Source organism: Psammomys obesus, unplaced genomic scaffold (assembly GCF_907164565.1).
Source record: "Psammomys obesus unplaced genomic scaffold, mPsaObe1.curated_primary_1811, whole genome shotgun sequence".
Classification (NCBI taxonomy): Eukaryota; Metazoa; Chordata; class Mammalia; order Rodentia; family Muridae; genus Psammomys; species Psammomys obesus.
Window position 1 is genome coordinate 3,824,294 of NW_026587216.1, and position 26,559 is coordinate 3,850,852.

The following is a 26,559-nucleotide window of genomic DNA, read 5'->3' on the forward strand; positions in this document are numbered from 1 at the left end:
TACCTGCTGGGAGAGAGAAAATCAGTTTTCTCCAAGGCCTCATGTTCAGGAGAAGTTGACCAACAGATACTAGACTCCACAGGTTTTTTAGGGTGCTTTTATTTGGTTACAGTTTGGTGTTTCTCTTTTTGGGTGGTAATTTATCTTGGTTGGGGGAACCTTTGCTGTTGTACAGGGTTTTTGGGGTTTTTTTTTTTTTTTTGAGAAAGAATTTAAAGTTGGGTGGGTAAGGAAGGGGAGGATCTGGAAAGACTTTACAGGAGAGTAAGAATATGATCAAAATATAAATTTAAGAATCATTTTAAACACTAAAAATTAGAATTCAAAAAATGAAAAGAAAGGAAAAGTGAACTTAGTACCACATGCTTTAATCTGAGAACTTGGGAGGCAGAGGAAAGTGGATCTCTGTAAGTTTAAGGCTAGTCTGGTCTACACAGACAATTTTGGGATAGCCATGGCTACATAGAGACTCCCAGTCTCAAACAACAACAAAGGGAGAGAAAAAAAAAAAAAAAGAAAAACAAACAAAACCAGCATGGTACTGGCTCAAGGAGACATGTAACCCAATGGAACAGGGATCCTAAAATAAAACCATACATTCACAGCCACCAGGTACTGTGAGAGACCATATCTCAAGAAAATCAAATAGACAAGGACTATTTCTAACAGGATCTCAAGGGCAGGCTCTTTGACCTCCCCAACCTCCCAGGGGAGGTGCAGTCCTGTTAGGCCATAGAGGAGGACTTTGCAGCCAGCCCTGAAGATACCTGATAAAACAGGGTCAGATGAAAGGGGAGGAGGTCCTCCCCTATCAGTGGACTTGGAAAGGGGCAGGGAGGAGACCAGGGAGGGAGTGTGGGGTTGGTAGGGAATGAGGGAGCGGGATACAGCTGGGACACAGAGTTTACAAAATGTAACTAATAAGAAAAATAAAATTAAAAAAAAAAAAAAAAGAAAAAAAACAAAAGAAAAAAAAAAAAAAAAAGAAAATCAGATAGAACAAGACACCGAACATTCTCCTCTGGGCTCCATGAGTGTGACTGGGCATACATCAAACATAGCATCAGTGAATGCATGAACGTGTGCATGCACACACCTGTACAGACACACAAAGAAAAGACACCCCCAAACACTAAGGAGTCAAGAAAATAGAACAGCAGCAGAATGTCAAGAAATAAATGCTTAGAAGCCACTGGTAGTTTTTGCCAAAGCAATTTCAAAGAAATAAAGACATCTAAACATGAAAAGTTAGGAAAATTAGTAGTGATTCTTTAAGAGAATGCTCTAGCCATACTACTGTGTTTATTTTACTTGGCACTAAAAACTATGCATCAAATGAAGAACTACAACTAAAAGAAAAATAGCGTGCCTAAAAAGAAGCCTCCAAACTATCTTTTCAATGCTTATACACGAACAGGAAATGTCAAACTCCTAGATGGCTCTAGGCTACACAGAGGAAAGCGTAACTGACAAAAGTTGTGCAGAGACGAGATAAGACACAGCCAAGAACACGTTCAGAACAATCACAGACAATGTTTTTCCTCTCCGTGGATACGAGGACAGGTGGGCTTACCGTAGGAGCTACTATCAGGACATTCCAACTTGATTTCCTCAAGCAACTCCACAGAGAAAGACACAAGGTGTGTGATGAGAAAATAAGGGGGAGGGACAGAAAAGATAAGCATGGAGCAGAGAAAGAGCCTCAGAGTAGGCTCTAGACTGGTTTGTTTGTTTTGTTTTGTTTTTGTAAGACAGTATTGTGGACAGAATCTGAAGCACTGAAACTTATTATTTGACCATTATATCTCACAAACACAGGGCCATTTCTCAAATACAGACTTTAAGCAGAAAAACTTGTAAACAGGTAAGGTTCTAAATTCACACTAAATGGCATTTTTATTAATCTGGAATTTCTCCACTCATTTAACAGACTTTCTTTGTTTGTTTTTTTTTTTAAGACAACATTTCTCTTTTTTTAGCCCTGGCTGTCCTGGAACTTGTTCTGTAGACCAGGCTAGCCCCAAACTCAAAGATCTGCCTGCCTCTGCCGTCCAAGTGCTGGGATTAAAGGTTGCACCATCACCACCGCCTGGCAAGAGTCAAGAGTGCTTTATTATTTTACTTATCCTAGGACGGCACATGTGCCTCAGTACAGTGCGGAGGTCAGCTCTCCTTCCACCCTGGGTCCAGGGACTGAACTCAGGTTGCCTAATTTGCATGGTGGGCTCTCTTGTCTGATATAAAATGGTGTACAATTACACTCTATCCTCTATGTACACATTTTCACCTCTAAGTAGATACTATGGGCTTTCAGTGAGCACGACCCACTAGCAATTTATCAGGCAGTGGAGGGTGGCATCAAGTAGCAGTCAACTGCAGAAACAGTCTAGGAACTTTAGAGGACGCTAATAAACAACTCCTCAACACTGACTTTGTGCTGGGTGCCCCCACCCCGTATTTTAAAATGTAAATTTTATATCTTATGTCTACAGCTATCCCATGGAGGCAATCTCACTGTTCTAACTTTACAAGTTAAATAGTGTTCCAGGGTTAGAAAATGTACCCAGCATCTGAACCCAGGCCTTCCACAGAGCTACTGCCCTCCCACATTCCATGCATCTCACATGGACAAATGACTCGATTCCCGGCCTTCAGTTCTAAACAGCCCGCTGCTCGTCACATGAAGCAGTACAAAGAAACTAGCATTTGTAATGCTAACCTACCGTAGGCTGTTTGTACTTACCTCATGTGTACAGCCTTCAACTGTTTCGACTGACTGTACCTTGACTTTGGGCATCAGGTCCGCCAAGCTTAAAAAGTTTTTAAAATGACATGAATTATTTTCAATAATTAGATCATAAGTCTCTGATCTGCACTGTTAAATAAAATGACACTGCCCAGTTATAATACTGTAAATCCAAACTATTTTAAATATTTAGACAATCCCTACAAAGATGCAGATGGGCAGTTTAGGCTTCAAGTGGTTCCTTTAGTAAGGAAAGTGGAGACCGCATTGGGGACACAGACTCACTTGCTAGCTTTTAAATCACTTCCCCCTGGTGGGACTGCCTTCACAGGCCACAGGGGAAGAGGACACATTCAGTCCTAAGGCAACTTGATGAGCTGGGATGGATGGAAAGGGGAGTGAGGGAGAAAGGGTGGGACTAGGAGGGAAGGAAGGAGCTACAAGGATGTAAAGTGAATAAAATAAATGAGATAAATAAATATTCAGGAGTCATATGATTTAAATGAGCTGAAAACTCAAAAGTGCTAAGATCATGTTTTGTTTTAAATATATAACCGACTGCTACATAGATTATTTAACAAATATCAGCTTGGCTTCAATATTTTGGATAAAAACTATCTCTCCAAAGCACTGTCACGACCTCAAAACACAAAGCATATTGAAAAAGCACTACACAACTGAATGTATAAACTAAATTAACTTAAATGTTGTTAGAATTGACAGAGATAGTCATCAAAATCCTATACCATACTAATCAAGGCTCTCTGAATTCTGAGAGGACAAAACTATAAATAAACTAAATACTAGACTCATTATTATGTATTATATTTGTGATATTTACTTTAAGACAATAAATATATTTTTGGTAAAAATCCAAAAGTTCTAACAATAAGTAACAAGAATTTTAAAAATATATTTACTATTATTTTGCAACCTATTCAAATTTTTAGCACCTTCTCAAATTTTTCAGTGACACCTGTATCACCATTTATAGTAGATAATTTAGTAGCTATAATAGCCTAAGACAGCCAAGAGGAAACAAAATTATAAACAGCATTATTACAGTGGCAACCAGGTCAACCAAAAACATTAGTATCAGAAGTAAAAGTTCCAGCTTTAAAAATTTGAGAAGTATAAATATCAGAAAATCTTTAGTCATAGACGTCCCTCATCTAAAGTAGCTTTGCGCATCATAGCCATGGTACTACTTGTGACAAAGAAAATTTAATCTCTTCTAATATTCATACTTATTCTTATACTGGGTCAGTGTCACTCTTCATCATGAGACATCTATAAATAAAGAATACATCTTTTCTCCTCTTAAAAAAGAAAAGTCTTCAAATATTTTCCCAAAATGAAATTCTAAAATATCAAAATATGAATCATTTGTTTTCTTATTCTCCATATTTAAGTAGCTGCTCTGTATTTTCATGCTTATAAAATAACACAATTTTTTAAGTGTCATGCACCTATCAATAAGAGTAACTAACTTTATGACTATAGAAATACTACCTTAAGTCTTCATTAACTGAGTCTTCTAGCCTGGGCTTCTTGCCAAAAATAGGTTCATCTGTGCCTTCAACATCTACCTCTCTCTTGTTTTTCCCACCAGTGGCTGATTCTGATTGTAATTTGGCATCCAGTCGTTTCCTGAAAAATCAAACCATTTAGAATAAATTCCATAGTATCAGTTCTAATCTTAAGATAACCCCATACTATTTAACACATTATACATACTTAGCAAAGCAAAGTCATCTTCTAAATAAACGACCTTCCCAAATCAAAGCTGGACAACTCTCAGAATCCTCTAAATTCATAACTAGTAAAGCTGAATATTATTCCGTATATATTTCATGTTATCGTGGAAGAGTTGCTTTAAGATTCTAAAGTTCCCACCATAAGAAATAATAACAAATTAAGTTCACTGTTCCTTAAAACAGTAGACATTTACATAAAGACTGTAAACCTTTAAAGCTTTCTCTAACAGTACATTAGTACTATTTGGAAGGAAAAAAAAAAAAAAAAAAAGACTGCATGGTTAGATCTGAAGCCATGCATGGTGGCATACAGAAATCACAAAACTCTCAGGCAGCTAAGATAGGACATAAATTCAAGGGCAGCCTCAGCTGCACAGTGAGACCCTGTTTCAAAAAAGAGAAAAACAAGTCAATCAAAAGAAAGCAAAAAACCCAAGTAGTGACACTGCATAGATTAAATTATCTTTAAGGAACTCAATCTAATTTCTAACCTCCCCCCCCCACACACACACAAATCAACTCCAATGCAAATTTAAATTTAGCTGTAAAGGCCAAAAATAAATAAAATGGGGCTGGAGCGATGGCTCTGCTGTTAGAACAGCACTAGCTGTTCTTCCTGAAGACCCAGGTTCAACTCCTAGCACCCACATGGCAGCCCCCAACGCTCTGTAACTGCTGTCCTAGGGCATCCAGGGCACCAAGCAGGTAAGTGGTACACAGACATACACAAAAGCAAAACACCAATACACATAAAGTTTTAGTGTGCAAGAAACTTGATTAAAAGCAGCAGTGAGGCATGGCGCCACACACATGCCTTTGACTGCAGTACTCACAAGCACATCTCTGAGAGTTCAAGGCCAGCCTGATCTATGCAGTGAGTTCTAGGACAGCCAGAACAGTAGAAACAGTCATATAAATAAAAAATACATAGATGTGTAGATACATAGCTTCTATAAAATAAGAAACTTATCTTCTGCTATTGCTACAGGATATAAAATTACTAAAATGTAAACAGATAATTGAGCGCCACAAAAATTAAGAATTTAATTTAAAGGTATCATTAAAAGAAAAAGGGGGTAAAACAAATACAGATGACAGTTAAAAACCACCTAACTGAAAAGGCATATATCTAAACTACTGGAGAACTACAAACTTCTATTTTTATATTTGTTTACTTATTTTGGGGTAGGGGCACATGCATGTGGAGTTCAAATGACAATCTTCACAAGTTCCTTCTTTCCTTCTAGTGGATTCCAAGGAATGGACCCCAGGACATCAGGTTTGGCAGCCAGCACACCTGTACCTGCTAAGCCAACTTAACTGTCCCAAATGTAATTTGTTTTCTACCTGCATGTGCGCCTGCATGCCAGAAGAGGGCATCAGATCACATTATAGAGGTTGTGAGCCACCATGTGGTTGCTGAGAATTGAACTCAGGACCTCTGGAAGAGCAGCCAGCGCTTTTAACCTCTGAGCACTCTCCAGCCCCTACTTTTACATATGTTTTTAAAGATTTATTTTGTGTGTGTTTTGCTTGAATGTATGTATGTGCACCACATGCATGTCTGGTAGCTAGGGAGGTTAGAATAACTTTTATGATTAATATTTACCCTTACTAGGTATAAAACCAAACTTCTAAAATATTTATTAAATCACTTTGCAATGGCAATAAGACTACTAGATAGTAACATACTGTTGTGTGCGTAAGTCCTCATGTGTCCAAGGGCGCACAAGCATGTGTGCATAGAGAGGCAAGGGCAACAACCTATGTTTTCCTCAAATCACTTTCTACCTTATCTTTCAAGGCTGAGCCTCTGACTGAAGCTGAACTTGATCCAGTTAGGCCGGCTGGCCAGCAAGCCAGGGTCCTCTGGCTGCCACCTCCCAAGTGCTGGGATTAGACACACAATGCTCTGCTGGCTTTTTACATGGATCCTAAGGATTTGAACTCAGCTCCTCATGGTAACATGGTAAGCAATTTTCCAACTGAGCCATTTCCCTAGCCTCCTGTTTTCATTTTCTTGAGACAGGTCCCACATTGCAGCCTCAAGCTCAAGGCAATCTTCCTGCTGCAAGCCTCAAGTGCTGGGATTATATGAGATATCACTCTTACATTTAAAGTATTATATGTCAAACAAAACTTATGTAATTATGAAGGATGATTTAGAGCAAAAAAAAAAAAAAAAAACAAAACCAGTTATAATTGAATTGTTTAAAATCCTGTGTTAATTTCATCAGTAGTATATAAATTTTACTTTTTCAAAGAAAGACTTCCTAAGCAAGTCGTACTCAAAGACCTAACAACAATGGAATCAAATGGCAATGAGTGCCTTAAGCACTAAATAACACGTACCATTATAAGAAACTAGACTGTCTGGATCTAGATACAGCTTTTCCAGCTCTGGGGCAGTGAATGACTCTAGACAACCTTACATACAGGGTACACAGACTGACCAGGGCTCCACAACTCACAAGAGGGGGTTGTTAATCACTGTTGACTTCAGGCCCAGAGGACCCAACAGGTCACACGTGGTGCACACATTCATGCATGCAGATAAAACATTCATACACATAATGTAAACAAATTTTCCGAATAAAAACAAATTCTAAGAGCTAGCTTGAAGAGCTCTCACCAGCTATGAGTGTTCAAAGAGCAAAATAACAGGAACAACCCTGGGCAGAGCACGAGCCAAAGAAGCCTAAGAGCACACTCCCTCTTCCAATGTAATAAACAACAGCAGATGTGGTGATTTACATCTGCAGTCCCAGCACTCCTACAGTGAGGACAGAAAGCTCAGGCTAGACAGCAACAGAAGCTCACCTATGCAGTGCTACAGCTCAAACAACAGATTTTACCTCAAAACAAGCTGAAAGAAAAAGCTGTCTTCTGACCTCATGTACACTTCGGCATAGATGTGCCCACCTCACACACAAAATACAAAACAAATCTTTTAAAATTGGAAACAATATGGTCATTGAAGACAACTGTTGACATGTTATATGAACAAACAGCAAATATACTGAAAAAGCGAAGCAAAAAAAAAAAACAAAAACAAAAAACCATACTGCATTGAAATGAAATTTAAATGGTAAATCGAAGCAGATTCTAGAAAATGTAAACTGTTCCATAGCAATGGAAAGAAAAACTAAGTTGCCTAGGTAGGGAAGGCCAAGAATCAGGATGCTCTACAGAGAAACTCTTAGAGGTGCACAAATAGTTACAGATTGTGGTGATGGCTTAAGTGAAGAAAGGAGGAGCGATGGGAGGAGTGACAGCTTATTTCCTTAACACTGCTAAGCATCCAGGTATGATGGTGCACACCTTTAGTTCCAGCACCCCAGAGGCAGAGGCAGGCATGTCTCTATGAGCACAAGGCCAATAATGGCTACATAATTAGATCCTGTGTCCAAAAAACCAAAACAAACTGATAAGAAAAGAAGCATTAACTTGCCTTATCTTTATGAACTGTATTTCAAGGAAAAAATGAACAGCCGATGAAAGTTCTAGCATGCATTTTGCTGCTGTAATAAAACAGTGACCAAAACCATCTTGGAAAGGGTTTATTTTAGCTTATGTGTTTATAATCCATCATCCAGGAAAGCCAAAGCAGGAACTTGGAGCCATCACAGAGACCACTGAGAAACGCTGCTCATCGGCTTCTTCAGCTCCCTTTCTTAGACAGCGCAGGCCCACCTGCCCAGGGAAGGCACCTGCCTCAGTGAACTGGGCCCTCCCACGTAAATTAGCAATTAAGAGAAAACCGTCCAAGGCTTGTCCACAGATCAAGCTGGTGAAAGTCCTCAAGCTGAGAACTGAAGCTAACTTTGACAACAAGGAGGGAATTTCTTGGCCTATTTGTGTGGTACCTGCAATTAAGCACATTGTGGAGACCAGAGGACTTCAGCATCCTGCATTATTCCCTTGAAACAGACATGGTTTCTCACTTAAAGAACTCCGAGGCTGGGTTACCATGCTGGGCAGCCCCATCAATTGTCTTCGTACCCTACAGTGCTGGGGTTATTAGGCACTCACACAGAACTTTGTACGTGGCGCTGGGGAGTCGAAATTAGGTGCTCGCTCTTGCACAGAAAACACTCTTATCCACTGGGCATCTCCTCAGCCCCAAAGGAATGATTTTTTTTTTTTTTAATGGCTAGATTCCAGGTAAGGAAGAAAAAACAAAACAAAACAAAACAGTACCTTGCAACTACTAATGTAATAACGGACCCAAGCAATCATCAAGTGTGAAAGGCTACTGAACCTCCATATTATGGGAGAGAAAACCAGTTTGACTAATTTTTGTGGGGTAGTCCAGTAATTCCAGCACTACGGAAACTGAAGGAAAAAAAAAATCAAACAAAACAACAACAACAAAAACGATAGCGAGTTTGAGGCCGGACTAATTCACGTTACGAGATCTTGAATCAGATTTTTTTTTTAAACCTCTAATGTGGAGATTAAATCTCTTCCTTCTGTAGCCACTTGCCTTCGCGGTTTAAATACTCCTACAGGTCCTCACCCTTGGCTCAACTGGTTCTTTTAGGTGTTCAATGACGGCGTGTGGTGTTTTGTGGGTGACACACAGCCCTGTCCAACCCCTCCGCAGAAAAATAGAATCTTCCCTAGGCTGCGAGGTTAGGGTGACAGCCAGCAAGCGTGGCCTAGGGAAGTGTGGCCACAGGAGCTCACGCTGTCGGCGCACACGCGCGAACGCCGACACCGTCCTTCCCCACATCAATGTTTTCTCCCTCCCAACTTCGCCTCCCGACTCCATGAATACACACTCCCTGCGCTCCTCGTCGTTGTGTTCCCTTCACTGGCACCAGACAGGAAAAACAAAAAAACCAGCCCGGAAGTCCTCCTTACCCGGCCTTGTCCGCCGACCCTGGTGGTCCCTTCCATTTCTCTTTCTCCTTTCCTTTGTCTTTCTTGGCTCCTGCTGCGGTGGTCGAATCATCCTCGAAAACGCTGAAAAGCTCGTCCCCGAAAGCATCCGCCATCTTTCGGGCTCGAAGACCGAATCCCCCTGCTACCCAAGAGGCCCCGCGAGCGCACCGCCAGTGACGCCAAAAAGACACTCTACGGTGGCTCACGGGAATCAAAAGTAAACGAGTCCTAGGGCCTGCGTAAGTTTTCTCCTTTTAGTCTGGGTTTTGCCCCCTCTTTTCTTTTTCGACCACGGCGAGTTGGGTTGTTCAGACACTAAAAACCTAGCGACGAGCGGCGATCGGCCACCGCCAGGCACGCCGCTAGCTCCCGGGAGCCAAGAGGCGGAGTCAGGTGAAACGGACCAATTGAGCCGGAGCCCCAGCCGAGGAGCCCGGATGGAGGAGGCTGGGTGGAGGCGTGGGAGCCGGCTAACGAGGAGAGCTCTCCGGCTTCTGCCGTGCGGTTAGCCGGGATCGGGATCGGGAAGAATACTCTGCTGCAGCTGAAACATGGGCGGCAAAAACAAGAAACACAAGGCGCCCGGGGCTGCGGCGGTGCGGGCTGCGGTGTCTGCTTCCAGAGCCAGAAGTGCGGAGGCCGGGGCTGTTGGAGAAGCCCAGAGCAAGAAGCCCGTGGCCAGGCCGGCGCCCGCCGTGCCCACCAGCGCCCGGGAGCCCCGAGTCAAGCAAGGTACGCTCTGGCCCAGCGCCCAACCTCCCGCCCTCAGCAAAGACTAGCAAACAGCTCTGCCCATGAGATCCAAACTAGTCTTCCACACCTGAGCTGCTAGCTGTCGGTGGAGTGGCCTTGTAGATCGGGCTAAGGGCCTTTGGCCGTTAAAGTTAAGAAACTCTGTTATATATAGCATGGCATCGCCTCTCTAACTCGCTTTTATTCTGCTAAGAACAAAGTAACGGCGTCTGCTGTTGTTCCGCAGGAGTCCACTCTGAGCTGTCAGAACAGCTACTCCGCTAACAGAGTAGTAAGTAGTACAGAGTGAAGCGATTCTGTCCCGATGCCAGCTCTGTTTTCTGTCTGATCTTCCTGTCTTCTTCGGCAACCATGCAGTGCCCGTGTCTATCCTAGAAAAGCCAGTATTTCCTAAGAATAACAGCACTTTACGCATTGGACACTTGATTAACTTACTGTGAACTTCCTGTGCTCCTTCCCGCATCCTTGCATGTTTGCTTACCCTGCAGATTGATTTGATAACTTGAAGGTGACTAGTCCTGCCACTATTACAGCTGGTTTCAAAAAAATATCAAAATTATATGCTGTTTTGTTTGCTTTTTTTTTTTTTTTTGCTTATTGTTCTTGTGTTCTGTCAACAAAAACTTGCAAGCATATGTGTTTATATATATGCAAATACTTAACAAGTATCTTACTGGTTCTAATAAGACTGGCAAAATGGAAACATCACCTCTAGTGCATTTTAGGAATCTAATTTACTAATCACACAAACAAGCATTGCTTTAGAGATGTTACGCTCCACAAAGAAAAGCCTGGGAAGAGAGCTTAACAGGGCTTCTGAGGTTTTAAGGTGAGGAATCATGAAAAGGTGACAGTTGAGCTGAAGTTAGAAGTGGTCCAGAAGTTAACTCCCTAGACATGGTAGAAATAACATTGCAAAGAATGTTATCCAGAGAGTTAAGAAATAGCTTAGAGCCGGGTGTGCACACCTTTAATCTCAGCACTCAGGGAGGCAGAGGCAAGTGGATCTCTGAGTCCCAGGCCAGCCTGTCTATAGAGTCAGTTCCAGACACCAAGGGCTACACAGAGAAACCATGTCTCAAAAAACCAAAAATAATAAATAAATAGGAAAAAAAAAAAAAAAGAAAAAGAAAGGACTTAGAGCACTTTAGGAATCCATAGAATAAGCATTGTGGATGGAGGAAAGAAAAGAGGAGAGTGGAGAAATAGGCCAGTACCACAAGAGCACAAATTACTAGACTTGTAGTTTCATGTATGGCATACTTCCCCTGAGTAGTCCATGACAGTCTCAAGCTGCAAGCCAAGGTCGTCTTCTTTTCCTACCTCTACTGACACTGCACTGAATTCTTTCAAGTTTCTGATAGCCATTTGTTGTATTGTCTTTCCTTTCCTCCGGTCCCAAAATGTTAACTTTCTGAAGGTGGAGTGTAGTTCCTTTTTATAGCCCTTCCAGGCAATTCCCCTGTTGCCATTACTTTGTCATTGCCATTGTATTGTCAGTGACCTTCAGTCTCAGAGATGACTTCTCAATTGACCAGCTTTGTTTCCAAGCTCAAGACAGCCATTCCAGCCTTACACCATTTTTTCCTGTTTGTGTGTTCCTCCCAGATCAAAATAGTTTTAACATCTATTTATTTTGTGTTTGTATACAAAACTTGTCCCAAGTCATTTCTCTCCACCACCTGGTTCTGGTTATCAGGCTCGGCAGCAAACTTCTTTCTGACCTGGCACATCTCATTGGCACCCTCAAGTTACTTTTGATGCTTTCCTTTGTTTTCATTCACTCTGTAAGCAAGCCCTGTGTAATCTTAACACACCCTCTGACTTTTCATGTGTTATTCATATGCTCATTTAAGCATTCACATGGAGTACCAACAGAGCCATTTAATGGGTCCCCAGAGCTTTGCTCTTTTCTCCTCCAGTCAGTCCAACATGACAACAGATAGATTTTTTTCAGAAATGCTATTTTGACTGGTGTCTTCCTTGGTCCTTATTGACTAAAATCCAAACCATTCATCTAGCAAAGAAGTCTGCTGTCTTTCTAATTTGTTTTCAGCTGTTGTAAATCTGGTGTCTTCTTGAGTCCAAATAGAACTTGGCTTTCTGCCTCATCGTGTCTTTTTTTTTTTTTTTTTTCTTGAATGGAATGTTGTCTGTTAAATCATCTACAATAACCCTATACCATCCATTTCAGATATCAGTTTCATTCTTCCTGACCTCCATAGTTCATGTGTCATGGTTGTTTATATCATTCATTTTGGGTTTGTTTGTTTTGTTTTTCAAGACAGTGTTTCCCTGTTTAGCCATGGCTGGCCTGGACTCACTTTGTAGACCAGGCCGGCCCTAAACTCACAAAGATCTGATTACCTCTGCCTCCCCGAGGCACTACACCCAGCTTATATCATTCTTTTTATTAGTCAAGTCTTCCCTTACATGCACAATTATACATTTTATATAGCCTAAAAAAATTATAGTGGATACGTATTAACATTTCTGAAATATCTAGTCCAATGCTGTTTGTTATTCAGAAAAATCCTCAGAGAAATGACAAGGAGACAGTCAGAGGAGTTAAGTAAGTCAACTGGGTGGTGGTGCCACATGCTTTTAATGCGGAACTCGGGAGGCAGGAGGAGGTGATCTCAGAGTTCTTTAGGCCAGCCTCATCTACAGAGTGAGTTCCAGGACAGCCAGGACAGAAACCCTGTAGTCTCAAAAAACTAAAAAAATAAAACAAATCGAAAGAGGGGGTTATTTTCCAAGTTCTCACAATTTACCAAACAAAACATTTTGTAAAAGTCAGAAAAGAGTGACTTGGTAAAAACTGAATGGGATGAGACGCCTGTTGTGGTTTGTAATAGGAATGGCCCTCGATATAAAACATTTACGCTGAGATGACGCTAGCAGCCAGTAGAATTCTTGGAGACAATATTGAGGCAGAGGAAACAAGAATCTCAAAGCCCCGTTGTAAATGGTTATTAATATTTACTATTGGTTTATCTTCTGGTAAAGCTTGCTGCTAATCTTAAACAGCTTTATAACCAAATCACCACACAGAGACTGGGTTTTTAGTTAACCTAGAACACAATGCTGGGCAATATTTACTCCCTCCTAAACCTCCAAGCCCTCAGTTTCCTAACATTTAGATTTCCCACATTATACTTGCTTTTTGTGAAATCTTAGGTCTGGTTCATGCTCCACGTCCTCCAAGATCTCTCCTCCAGCTCTGTTCTCTCAGCTCTCCTCTTGCCCCTTCTCCTCCCTCTTTCTGGCTCCTTCCCTCTTTGCCATTCTCTGGCTCCTCCCTGCTCAACTTTGTGTCTAGTTGCTTTTATTTTGTTCCTGTTTACACAAGAGTTGAGACAGGATGCTTAGAATGAGTATCACAATGCAGTATCCGGATTGAAACCAGAGAGTTGGGGGTGGGGTGGGGGAGAAATCAGTTTTTGAATGAACAAGGGTAAGGTGTATACATTTAAAAAAACATTATACCAACACCGTGTTGAGAGGGAAAGGCTAGACCAAGTTCGGTGGAACGTGAGGACTGGTGGTAGTGTTAAACAGTGCAGAGACTCTCAGCTGTCTTCCGCTCTTATATGATTAGGGCCAAAGTGCTGGCATCTGTACGCTTCCTCACAGGCCCTCGCCACCCAGATGGCCTTTCTTCACTGACTCTCTCAGGATCTGTACTGTTGATAGCTGATTCAGGTGATTAGTTGTTTATTATGTTACCCCCCCCCCCCTAAAGTATGAGCCATAAAGACAGGTACTGGATTTTCTTTTCCCCCTCCAGAGTCCCTGTTTGGGTCTCTTGGCTGATCAAAAGTCACAACAGGCCAAATGTCGTAGTGATAAGGAACACATTAGCATCATTGCTGGATATGAAAAAAACAAAACAAAAAACAACACAATAGAAAAGGAGCAGGCTCCAAACAGTATTAGAGAGTGTGGAAGTGATCCTGGTTCATTTCTTTGTTAATCTGTTGGGTCACTTTGAAGATCTATATGTTTCTTGAGAGCCAGTTTTGTGGTATACTGTTGCATGACCTTTTGATTATAAATTTGGATTCTATAATACTTTTGTCTTTTCCTTCTCCATGCTGTCTTGAAAACTCTTCAAACTGAATGTCCGTCCTTTCTACGTTGTACATCTCTCTGTCTGTGCTCCGACTTCCTCTCACTCTCCATGGTTTTTTTCCTATGTTCACTCTTGTCAACTGGTTGATTGTTTTGCCTCTTGACCTATGGTTGGCTTTATTTAATTCTGTTTACAATAAACAGAAAGCTCTTAGATTAAAGGTGTGTGTTAGGGCTGAGCCATACCACAGTTAAAAACAGGGTTTTTTTTTTTTTTTTTTTTTTTTTTTTTTTTTTTTTTGTCCTACTACACAATCTCAGGGTTCATAGTATGATCAAACATCCTACAACAACTTTCAAACATGGGTGCTTCCTTCTACAAGCTAATGTTACCTTTATTGTTTAAGAGTAAAGGTGTGTATTAAGGGCATATCTGCATTCCAGCCAGATCACATAGACCTAGAGGGTCTTTGGATATGATCAGAACAGCCGTGTTGCTAGATTAAAATTCCTCTACAATTCAGGCAAAACCAGATGGTACAGACCAAATGTGTGTGTTCCCAAAATGTGTATGTTAAAACTCTAGTCCCCAGGGCAGCTGTATTTGAGTTAAGGCCTCTAAGGAAGTGATTATGGTCAATGATGTTGCAAGGTTAGGATCAATTCAGTACAATTAGTATCCTTATAAGAAGGCCTCCTGGGAGCACAGTCTTCCTCCAGAGAAGCACACAGGAAAAATGATGTGAGCATGCAGCAAAGTGATGGCCATACCTACGTAACAGAAGAGAACCTGGAATAAAACCAGTCCAGCTGGCACCTTGATCTTTCATTACCAAACTCTAGACTATGAGAAATAAATTTCTCTTGAGTAAGCCACTCAAAAGTGCTTCTTGAGGGGTTGGGGGAAGGGGATTGTTTGGTTCTTTGTTGCTATGTTTTGATTTTTTTTTTTTCTTTTTTTGAGAGCCTGGCTGTCCTGGAACTGACTCTGTAGACCAGGCTGGCCTTAAAGGGACAGCCACCTGCTTCTGCCTTCTGAGTACTGGGATTAAAGATGTGCCACCGCTGCCTGCTTTTACGCCGTAGTGTTTAATAGTTTGTCCTGGCTGCACAAGCAGATTAAAACTCCAAATATGTGAGATTCATTTTATTGGGTCAGGTATGATGGGACTTTGTCATACACAGAGGATTATTAATATCATAAAGCTGAAGGTTTTTGCTGGGCAGACTCTCAGCTACTCCAGCCCTGCCCCAGCTAACCCCGGCACTGCATCCCACCACATGGTCAGGCCTACCTCTCTGCTCCTGTTCACATCGTCAGTTCACTCTGCTGTCTGCTAGCTAACCTCCCGCCTCTGACTTCTATTCCCAGAGTCCCATTCCCTGCCCAGAAGTTCTCCCTTCCCCTTCCTGTCCAGGCTGTCAGATCTTTATTAAAGCCAAACAGTCTCGATCGCCTTAGGCAGGTGAGGAGCGTGAACCGGGTGATGGGCCGTAGCCCTGGCGGCACAGAGTTCACAATTGAATACACAGAAACACACCTTCACACAGCGAGCCACAACACACGTGTAGCCAAGCCTCAGCACCACGAGCAAAGAAAGATGTTCAAAACTGGAAAATAAATGTTGTTTGCCTGTTTGTCTGTTCTGGAAAATCTATTTTGCTAAAATGTTGTTTATATTAATGTACAGTCTTATTTTTAATGACCAATGAATAAAAGTTACTTTTTAACTTGTACTATGATAAATCAATAGTTATAATCCTCAAGAAGAGTAAAAAAGCCATTAGCCAGGCCTGTTGGTGGAAGCCCATAATTCCTGCTACTCAGAAGGCCAAGGCACAAGACCTACAAGTTCAAGGCCTCCCTGAGCCACCTAGTGAGTTAAAGGCTAGCCTGGCCCGTTAAGGACAGACTGAGCTCCTGCGAGCTGTCCTTTCACCTCCATGTGCGAGCTGTGCATGTTCTCCCAGGCACATGCGTCATGGTGGGAGGCCGTGGCAGCAGGTAGGGAAAGCCTGGAGGTAGGAGCAGGAAGCTGGCTGTTCACATTTTCATCAACGTGGGAAGCAGAGAGACAGAACAAAAAGAGCCCACCCCAGCTATGTCCTTACTCCAGCAAGGGTCTGTACCCCAAAGGTTCCATAACCTTCTCAAATAGCACCACCACCTGGGAAAAAAAATGTTCAAATCCATGAGTGTATCGGGGACATTTCTCACTCCAACTACCACAGTGGGTTATCAGAACAGCAAGAAAAAGTTTTGAGGGTAGCGTGCTTGGAGAGATGCAGGGGGAGTTGGAGGAGGGAAAAGAGCGTACGTATATGATCACATTTCATTGTATACATGTGTAAACCTCTCAGTATAAAAATAGGATAGATTATGGCTTAAATCCCTCAGAGGACACTCGTGCGTTGACTTTAGACTTCTGTCCTTCGAAACTAATTTCCCTGGTACGCAGGCATGGAACGTGTGGTTATTTGTTATGACAGCCCTTCAAAGCTAGTACAGCAGTCCTGGACCTGAGGCCAAGGTGAAAAGATGACTCGTCTCTCCCACCTATCTCTTCACTCAGCATCCCATTTTTGGGGGAAGAGTATTTTATTATCAGATTTGATTATCTTCTAGAAGCCCCTAGAAGTCTCAGCTAGGTGTCAAGAACCTACTACCTGAGCCAGGTGGTAGTGCACATCCTTAATCCCAGCACTTGGGAGGCAGGTGGGCGGATCTCTTGAGTTCTAGGAGGACCAGGGCTACACAGGGAAACCCTGTCTAAAACAAACAAACAAACCAAAAGAATAAGAACATCTGGTTAAGAAATGTGAAGGTGGAGATAGATATTTGACTTCAAAGGTATATGAAGAACTAGTTCCTTTTGAAGAGTGATAACGGTAAAATATTTTCTAGGGCTTGAGTTCTTTGGTAAAGTGAGGGGAAAGAACTACAGCCAGAGATTTACTTTAGAGGGAAATTAAGATGGTAGGATGAATAGTAATCATTAAACTTCCTGTTGTCTATTATATACAGGTCCAAAAATTTATAGTTTCAGTTCTGCAAATGACTCCGGTGGTTCTGCAAATCTGGACAAATCTATTTTGAAAGTGAGTAAGCAAGGTTTTGTTTCATTTCCAGAAGTATTCTCATTAAAGAAGAACAAAGACTTGTCAGCAGTTATAAGCCCTTGCTGCTCTTGTGAAGGACCCAGTTTGTTTTTTCAAGCACTTACATCCAGCGCTCACAGCTGGCTATGCCTCGAGCGCCTCTGCTGGCCTCTGCAGGCACCCGTATGCACACAGCATGCACAAACACAAGTGAACACATCACTCTCAAAGTTGTTTTCAAGTGATAAGAAAATTATGGGATATTTGATTTTTTATAAGTAATACCCTAGTTACTAAGTAGATGTAAGTCAAACACATGTTGATAGCTTGTGAGAATTTGAGGGAGAAAGGAAGCTGGCCGAAGCTTCCTTCAGCCCCCATAATGTCTTCTTCATAATTTACAGGTCAATTTCTAAGTGGTGACATTAACACTTAATGTATCTTTTTAGAGCATTGCCACTCTGGATTACAAGGTTCTATTTGTAATTTTCCCGGACTGGGTTAAATGCATGGTGTATGTTTTTATGCCCTCTAGACACCATTAGTTCAGGAATAAAGGGTAGCTATTTTTTGTGGGTAAAACACTTGTGTATTTTTTCAGTTAAAAATATCTAAACAACAAAAGATAAATGACTTGTAGCAAAAATAGGAAACAAAGTGGGGGCCAAAAGAATGTATGCTTGTTATTACTCAATAGACTTGCACTTTAAGTTGGTGTGTCCTTGTTTCGTGTAGTATCCGGCCTGTGAAGCTGCTGCCTGAGGCAGCTTTACCTAAGGCAGGTTTCTGAGTTCTGACCCTAAGGATTCCGGTCTCATAGGGCAGGGCTTGGTGATCTTCACCCTGGCTACCCAAGAGTGAGGAGTGCCTCGAGAGGCTTTTATAAGAGGGTTTTCCCCCTTGTTTCATGTGATGCTCTTCCATATCCCATTTTTCCTACCTGTGCTATGGGAATAGGATCAAATGATAATCCAAAAAAGAAAGCTAGTTACTTTATCTCCTTTTGTCTAAAATTGTGGGTCTGGTTGGGAGAAATATAAAAAGAGCTGTATGATTTGCACATATTTTTTGATAATTTAGTTTCTAATTACTGCAATCTTTCTTGACCTCAACAGGTGGTAATTAATAATAAATTAGAGCAAAGAATTATTGGAGTGATCAATGAGCATAAAAAGCAAAATAATGACAAAGGAGTGATTTCTGGAAGACTTTCTGCTAAAAAGTTACAGGTATTTCCCGCCACCACGTTTCTTTTCCTTGAGGCAGGGTTCTTCTGTACCCCACGGTGGCAGCTGGGGCTGTTTTTTCCCTCCTTTCGAGGTGGGTATTGAATCCAGGATGTTGTGCATTTATTGGGGATAACTTAGAGGTAGCTCTAAATATGAGATAAATGTGAATTCTTTAAACTTCCAGTGGGGGCTGGAGACATGGCTCACAGGTTTAGGGCACTGGCTGCTTTTCCAGAGGTCCTGAGTTCAATTCCCAGCAACCACATGGTGGCTCACAACCATCAATAGTGAGATCTGCTGCCCTCTTCTGGTGTGCAGGTGTACATGCAGGCAGAACGCTATATAAGTGGTAAATAAGTGAACCCCCAGTGGGGTCACAGGTAGCCGGTTTCTACCCGCAAGCACAGGTTGAGGATTGTCTCTGGTACAATTTCACACAGAGAAACGGTGAAATGCACAGTGAGTTACATTCCCAGGCTACATCACTGGGTACCTGTACTAAGTAGACATAAATCAGACATGTTGAGAGTTTGTAAGAAATTAAGAAATGGCTGGATAAGGAAGTTTCTAACACTCTGCTGGGCATGGTGGTACCCACCTTTCATCACAGCACTTGGGAGGCAAAGGCAAGTGACTCTCTCAGTTTAAGGCCAGCTTGGTCTATATAGCAAGTTCCAGGACAGCTAGAGCTGTATAATAGAGATTCTGTCTCAAAAAACTAGAAGGAAAAAAAGAGAGAGAGAGAGAGAAAATCTGTTGGTCCCAAATTCTTAATATAATGAACACATTTAACCTTTAACCGTGAGGTGTGAGTTTCCTAGTCTGCAGCCTCCCTTCCTTTCTTTTTCACCTTGGAATGGAGATGCAGGAGATTGAGCCCAGAGTTAATTAGCATATTAAGAAAATATTCTCCCACTGAGCTACCTCCCAGCACTCTACACAAAATATTTTGAAATTATAGTATATCCATGTCTGCTTTAAAAATAATGAGCAGATGAAATTAGGAATGTACAAAGAGGATTAAATTAACTTATATTTCTCTTTGATAGGATTTATATATGGCTTTACAAGCATTTTCCTTTAAGACTAAGGATATTGAAGATGCTATGACCAATACGCTCTTGCATGGAGGTGACCTTCATTCTGCCTTGGATTGGCTCTGCTTAAATCTTTCAGATGGTAAACAGTATTGTCATTAATTATTTCCTTTTTTAAAACAGGCTATGTCTCCTGGACTTTTAGTTATAAGTTAGCGCTGTCCTTGCATAAATAGTAACTCAGCACAAGGTTGTAGTTGTAACTGTCAGTAAGGACCTGAAGTCCATAAGGCTTTGTAATTGATGGTGGATACAGCCACAAAACAGCAAGTGAGACTGGTTAATATCCTTTTAAAGAAAATGTTGGAGCTTAACTAGTGAGGTTAAATAGTAGCTAGAAGTGGGCTAGTAGCTAGATGAGGGCACATACTTCTATATATAAGATCTGATTTCTCCTAGGATTTCTGTTAAATAAGGGTAGTATGGAGTTAGATGCTCTAAGTCTTGACAGGGTTTATGTGTATGCTTAAATATGTGTGTGGTTGGTATATCATAAGCATATTGATCTCCAACACATTTTTTTAAAGATGCTCTCCCTGAAGGATTCAGTCAAGAATTTGAAGAGCAACAGCCTAAAAGTAGGCCTAAATTCCAGTCTCCACAAATACAGGCTACTCTTTCACCACCGTTGCAAACGAAAACCAGGAAACAGGAAGAAGACCCTAAAATTAAGGTAATTTAAGAATTGAATATTTAAGGGGTTGGAGAGATGTCTCAATGGTTAAGAGGACTTGCTGTTCTCTTAGAATACCTGAGGTCAGTGTCCAATAATACATCCCCCAGTTCACAACTACCTCTAACTCCAGCTCCAGCAAATATGATAGTCTCTTCTGGCATCCACAGGTACCAACACACGTGTGGCATACACATTAAAAAATATTAAAAATAAAAAACAAAAAAACCAGGCTTGGTCTCAGCAAGCCCCTCTGGGTCCTGTTTAGTTGGCCCTGTTGGTCTTCTTGTGGAGCTCCTGTCACTTCCAGGTCCTTTTCTCTTTCCTCCCACTTTTCCACAAGACACCCTAAGCATCACTCAGTGTTTTGCTGTGAGTCTCAGCATCTGTTCTGAGACACTGCTGGGTAGAGTCTCTGAGAGGACCACTCCTGTCTGAAAGCTGAGCAGAGTATCGTTCACAGTAAGGGGTTGGCACTCTCCCGTAGGGTGGGTCTTTGGGTGGGCCAGGCATTTGGTTGGGCAGTCCTTCAATCTCTATCTGCTCTCTCTTTATCCCCGCACATCTTGTAGACATGATAAATTTGGGGTCGAAGTTTTTGTTGGGTGGGTTGGAGTTCCCCTCCCTCTACTAGGAGACTCATCTAGTTAGTTGTCCTCTTCAGCCTCTATGGCCTCTGCTACTAGGAGTCTCTGCTTGAGTCCCTCTCATATCCTCCCAGGAGCCTACCCTGACTTAGGTCTCCAGCTTGTCACAGAGATAGCTCTACCCTCCATTTCTCTTTTCACTACAAGCCTTCTGTCCTCTCGCCCTTGCTCTCCTCAGGTCTACTCTCCACCCTCTTAACTCTCTGTGCCCCTCTCCTACCTGTTCAGCCACTACCTCCCTTCTGAGTGAGATTTATGTGTCCTCCCTTGGATCCTCCAACGAGGATGCATAGAATGGACCTAGGCCCCCTACAAGGATGTAGCCGATGGACAGCTTAGGCTTCCTGTGGGTCCTCTAGGAAGGGAGTGGGAACTGCATCGGATACGGACTCACTTGCCAGCTTCTTGATCACTTCCTCCTGGCGGGACTGCCTTACCAGGGCACAGGGGAAAATGACATGCTCAGTCCTGAGGCAACTTGGTGAGCTGGGGTGGGTGGGATAGGGAGCTCCCCTTTTCTGAGGAATAGGTGAAGGGGGAGAAAGAGAGGGTAGGATAGGAAGGGATGGGGGAGGGGGCTATAACTGGGATGTAAAGTGAATACAACATACAATAATTTAAAAAATAAATTAAAAAAAAACCCATAGGCTGGAATTGGTGACACATAACCTGTAATTCTATCATGCAGGAGGCTCTCTAGGGTAAGGCTAGCTTGGCTAGATGGTAAGTCTCAACAGAGATATTGTGTGTCTTAGTTAGGGTTTCCATTGCTGTGAAAAGACACCACCGTGACCATGCCAAGACTTATAAAGAAAATCATTTAATTAGGACAGGCTTATAGGTTCAGAGGTTTAGTCCATTATGGTTATGGCAGAAAACATGGAGGTGTGCAGGCAGACCTGTGTGTGGTGTGAGGGTAGTGCTGGAAAAGGAGCCAGGATTCTGCATCTTCATCCGAAGGCAGCAGGAAGAGAGTGGCACTTTAACTGGCTTGAGCTACTGAAACCTCAAGCCCCACCCTTCCAGCAAAGCCATACCTACTTCAACAAGGCCGCACCTCCTTAGTGACCAAGCATTTAAATGTATGAGGCTTTGGAGGCCATTCCTGTTCAAACCCACACAGAGAGAAGGAAAAAAAAAAAAAAGCAAACATTTTTAAAAATCAGGATGAGTCACATGTGGTTCATAAGAATGTAAGCATTGGGTTTCAATAGCATTTTTACTTGTCAAAATAACTGAACAGGTTTCCAGGCTGTCCTGTCACTGTTTGTCTCCCCTTTTATTGTTACAAATGACCCCAAGAGGTAGTGGCTTAAATCGGGCTCCTTGGTTTGCTGCTTCTGTAGTCAGCTGCAAGTCCCTCTGTTCTAGAAGGAGCAGGCTGGAACATCCAATATGGCCCCTTCACCCGTTCAAGGTTCCTGGAGACCAGCCAGCCTTCCCTTTCTCTACATAGTCTCTGCACATGATTGCTTGGGTTTCCTCACATGTGGTCGCAGAGGAGCTGGACTTCTTACATGCCACCTGGCTCCCTAGAATAAGTGAAATCGCCCTTGATAATTGTAAGGGATTGGCTCCAGGACCCCCAAGAATGCCAACCTCTTCAGGTACCAATGACACCTATGTAAGAGAGCACAGTGTGTGTTGGGCCGCCTAGTCTCTCATATGATTCAAGCCATCTAGAGTATTATAATCCTTACAACGGGGATGCTACATATGCAGTTGTTATACTGTGCTATTTGGGAATCAATAGCAAGAAAAGTCTCACTTTTAGTACTGATACAAGTTTATCCTAAATATTTAGTATCCGAGGTTGGTTGAGTCCACAGCTGTGGGTCCCACAGGTATGGATGTCTGTCTGTATTTCAAGGTTAATGAGCCTGTATGTACACATTCTGACCAAGTCGCTGCTGTAAGCATGTCTGATAATATACTGGTTGAAAAAGTCCCATGGCCACACCCAAAGAAAACTATAGGAAGACGTACATACTGGGGCAGTGGGAAATGGGGTTCACTGGGGCACTTCTCTTAAATACTCTATATAGTATCAAATGTTTTCAGCAATACTCGTTTTCAAGGGTTCTACTTTTTTTGTTTTTTGGTTTTTGGTTTTTTTTTTTTTTTTTTTTTTTTTGCTATTTCCAGACAGAGTTTCTCTGTAGCCTTGGCTATGCTGGAACTCATTTTGTAGACTAGGCTGGGCTTGAACTCAGAGATCCACCTGCCTCTGCTTCTCAAGTGCTGGGATTAAAGGCTGGCCATCTTTCAAGGGTGCTCCTTTAGTTCTTTTTTATTCTATAAAGTGATGCACTTAACTAGAAATGTAAAGGCAAACATGCTTTTCTCGTTTTTATGTACTGTTTGGTGGGGACTGGCTGTGTATCCCAGGCTGACCTAAAACTCACAGGCCTCCTGCCCTGACCTCCCTGGTGCTGGGATCATAAACAAGTGAGTGATCATATTCTTTGGCTTCTGTAAATGCAGGCTGCTTTAAAATGTTTAGTTTGTTTGTCCTTTCCTACAAATCAAATAACAGGATTTTGGCGGTTTTCACATCTGCTGTCTTGTAGTAACTAATGAAAGTACAGCTTAATAGTCTTGGCATTTTTTTCTTTTTCTAACTCAATCTTTCAGATATTTGTTTTCTCTTTTTAGCCAAAAAAAGAAGAAAAAACTATGGAGGTTAATATGAAAGAGTGGATCTTGAGATACGCTGAGCAACAAAATGAGGAGGAAAAAAATGAGGGCTCTAAAAGCTTAGAAGATGAAGAAAAGTTTGATCCTGTGAGTAGAGCTCTGAATCAGGCCTCCAGAATCCTGGGTGTTGCCAGGCATAATTCTTTGTTATTTATTCTCACTTGTGAATTGGAGAAATAACTCTTGGACATGATGTAGAAACTAACAGAATACCATACAGGTAAAAAGTTGGCACATAGAAACTAGTAAGTGCTAATTACTTTTCTCCCATGCTCAAAGATATAAACATGAAATATTTTAATGTGAGTGTTATCTGTAATTAGAATGTTAAATTTTTTTTTTTTTTTTTTTGAGACAGGGTTTCTCTGTGTAGCCTTGGCTGTTCTGGAACTCACTTTGTAGACCAGGCTGGCCTCAAACTCACAGAGATCCACCTGCTTCTGCTTCCCAAGTGCTGGAACTACAGGCGTGTACCACCACACCTGGCTGTATGTTAAATTATTTAAGTAATAGAAGAAAGGCAAAGCATATTCCCATATTGAGGAAGCCAGCAATTGGGAAAGAAAAATAGGTCTCTTAAGACAAAATAAAAATGTGAGGCCAAATGTGTTAAGTCAGATTTCTACCACTGACAAAAGAGCCTAGGGGGTCAACTTTAGAATGTTAAAAATGCTTATTTTGCCTCCAGCTTCAGAGGGTTTAGTCCATGATTATTTGGCTGCCTTACTTGGAGTCCTGTCGTAAGGCAGGTAATATGATGGCAATGTGGGGTAGAAGAGCTGTTCACCTCATGGTGGACGGAAAGCAGAAGAGACTGGAGTCACAATGTCTCCTTTAAGGGCACACTGCTCTTTATACCATGTCTGACAGGCCCCATCTTCTGCAGCTCTGCCACATTTAGCCTTTAGCATATGGGCCTTTGAGACACATTTAAGATCCAAAACAGTAACATTGAAAAAGTCAAGTTACAGGAAAAAAAATGGTAGCAAAGAAGTATCTGTAATTACATGAAGAACTTTTTAAAAGTGAATGCTCACAAAAGGAATATGAATGAACAATAAACATGTTAAAATAATTCAGTGTTACTAGTCATGAAAATAGAAAACTATAGTGAGATACCACTATATATTGACCAAAATTTAAAGATCAGTAACACCAAGCTTAAGGGGGGATGAGGCATGCTGACCCTTCATCGTTAAGTTTAACACACATTTACTGACACTAAAATTCCTTCTCGGGGAAGTTAGACAACATTTGCTCACTTTTTTTTTTTTGAAGACTTATTTATTTATTATGTATACACTATTCTGTCTGCATGTACACCTGCACGCCAGAAGAGGGCACCAGATCTTATTACAGATGGTTGTGAGCCACCATGTGGTTGCTGGGAATTGAACTCAGGACTTTTGGAAGAGCAGTCAGTGCTCTTAACCTCTGAGCCATCTCTCCAGCCCCTGCTCACTCCTTCTAAAGTCTTATCTTAGTTTGCTTTCTATTTCTGTGATAAACTCTTCGACCAAAAACAGCTTGGAGAGGAAAGGGTTACTCCAGTTTGTACTGCGTCATGAAAGGAAGTCAAGGCAGAAACTCCAGCTGGGCAGGAACCTGAGGGCTGAACGGAAGCAGAAACCATGGAGGAGTGCTGCTTACTGGATTACTTCTCCTGGCTTGTTCAGCCTGCTATCTTACACAACTCCAGCCCACCTGCCCACGGATGACACTGCCTGCAGGGGGCTGAGGTCTCCCACATCAATCATTAATCAAAATCAAACACACACACAAAATGCCTTACAGACTTACATAGATGCGGTGATGGGATCATTAATTTTCAGCTGAGGTCTGTCTTCCCAGATGACTCTAGCTTGTGGCAAAATGACAGAAAACTAAGCAGAGCAGGCCTCAAGGAAATACCAATTTCAGTTCTGCCACGTTTCACCCTGGGGAACCAGTGAGTTTATTAGGTTTCCTCACAGAGCAGGAGTGGAGAGGTAAAGCAAGGAGCATGGTGACCCTAGAGCAGCCGTGCTGAACTGTCTACCCCTGGCATGGACGGTGGGTCACGTGTCTGAGTAGACCCAGTCCCCTCACCATAGCCTTCCCAGCCTATACACTCTAGTGTCACCACTAAACCTGGAGACCACGTGAAAGTTGAGCAAAACTGCATGCAGATAACTGGGAGGAGGGGCTAGAATGCCATTTCTGGGTCCCACGATCCAACAACTTTATTTACACTGACTGAAAAAAATTAAACTTTGTATTCAATTTTTACTAGCCACTTTATTCACAGTGGCCGAATACTACACACAGCCCTGTCTGTTCTAGGCAAATGGATAAAGAAATTGTGGTAGGAGTTACAAAATAGCACGTCTTATATTATGGATCCATTTGTGTAAAAGAAGAAATACTGACACACATCTGTACTGTATTTGAAAAAATATAAAAAAACCTTTCACTAATGTTTAGAGCTAGAGTGGTAGGGAGGAATAGAAACTTCCTCTTATAGTCTGTACAGACAGATTCTCAATTGTGGGCCTTAGAATCATGCACATATAACTTTCTGTAGGGCAGTAGAAATCGACTTTGCGATTCAGAGAAGGGACTCTTCTGATTAGAGCATTGGCTCACAACTTTAAAGTGAAATTTAATGGATACAAGAGTTCCGATGGGGATGGGGGTAGGTGGAGAGATGGCTCAGAGGGTAAGTGCACCGGCTGCTCTTCCAGAGGTCCTGAGTTTGATTCTCTGCAACCACATGGTGGCTCACAACCATCTATAGTGAGATCTGGCATGCAGAACACTGTGAACACAATAAATAAATCTTTAAAAAAAAAAGTTCAGATGGGCAAAGAACGTTAGCAGTGTGGTCCAGACTAGTAAAAATAATGTGAGCCTGGGTCCTG

At 41.9% G+C, this 26,559-nt stretch overlaps 2 protein-coding genes across 3 annotated transcripts in view; one reads left to right on the forward strand and one right to left on the reverse strand.

Moving 5' to 3' along the window:
- Mtrex (Mtr4 exosome RNA helicase) overlaps positions 1–9,754 on the reverse strand; it is a 65,196-nt gene extending 55,442 nt beyond the window's left edge. The window contains exons 1-3 of the mRNA XM_055603501.1: positions 9,370–9,754; positions 4,259–4,396; positions 2,744–2,810 (exon numbers count right to left, since the gene is read on the reverse strand). Of these exons, the coding sequence (XP_055459476.1) occupies positions 2,744–2,810; positions 4,259–4,396; positions 9,370–9,503 (339 nt within the window). The 5' untranslated portion in view covers positions 9,504–9,754. The remainder of the gene's footprint in view (positions 1–2,743; positions 2,811–4,258; positions 4,397–9,369) is intronic.
- Positions 9,755–9,835: 81 nt separating this feature from the next.
- The window catches only part of Dhx29 (DExH-box helicase 29), a 47,988-nt gene continuing 31,264 nt past the window's right edge, over positions 9,836–26,559 (forward strand). For both annotated transcript variants that reach the window (XM_055603410.1, XM_055603411.1), the window contains exons 1-6: positions 9,836–10,122; positions 17,243–17,316; positions 18,432–18,545; positions 19,595–19,724; positions 20,170–20,315; positions 23,618–23,746. In XM_055603410.1, the coding sequence (XP_055459385.1) occupies positions 9,942–10,122; positions 17,243–17,316; positions 18,432–18,545; positions 19,595–19,724; positions 20,170–20,315; positions 23,618–23,746 (774 nt within the window). In that variant the 5' untranslated portion in view covers positions 9,836–9,941. The remainder of the gene's footprint in view (positions 10,123–17,242; positions 17,317–18,431; positions 18,546–19,594; positions 19,725–20,169; positions 20,316–23,617; positions 23,747–26,559) is intronic.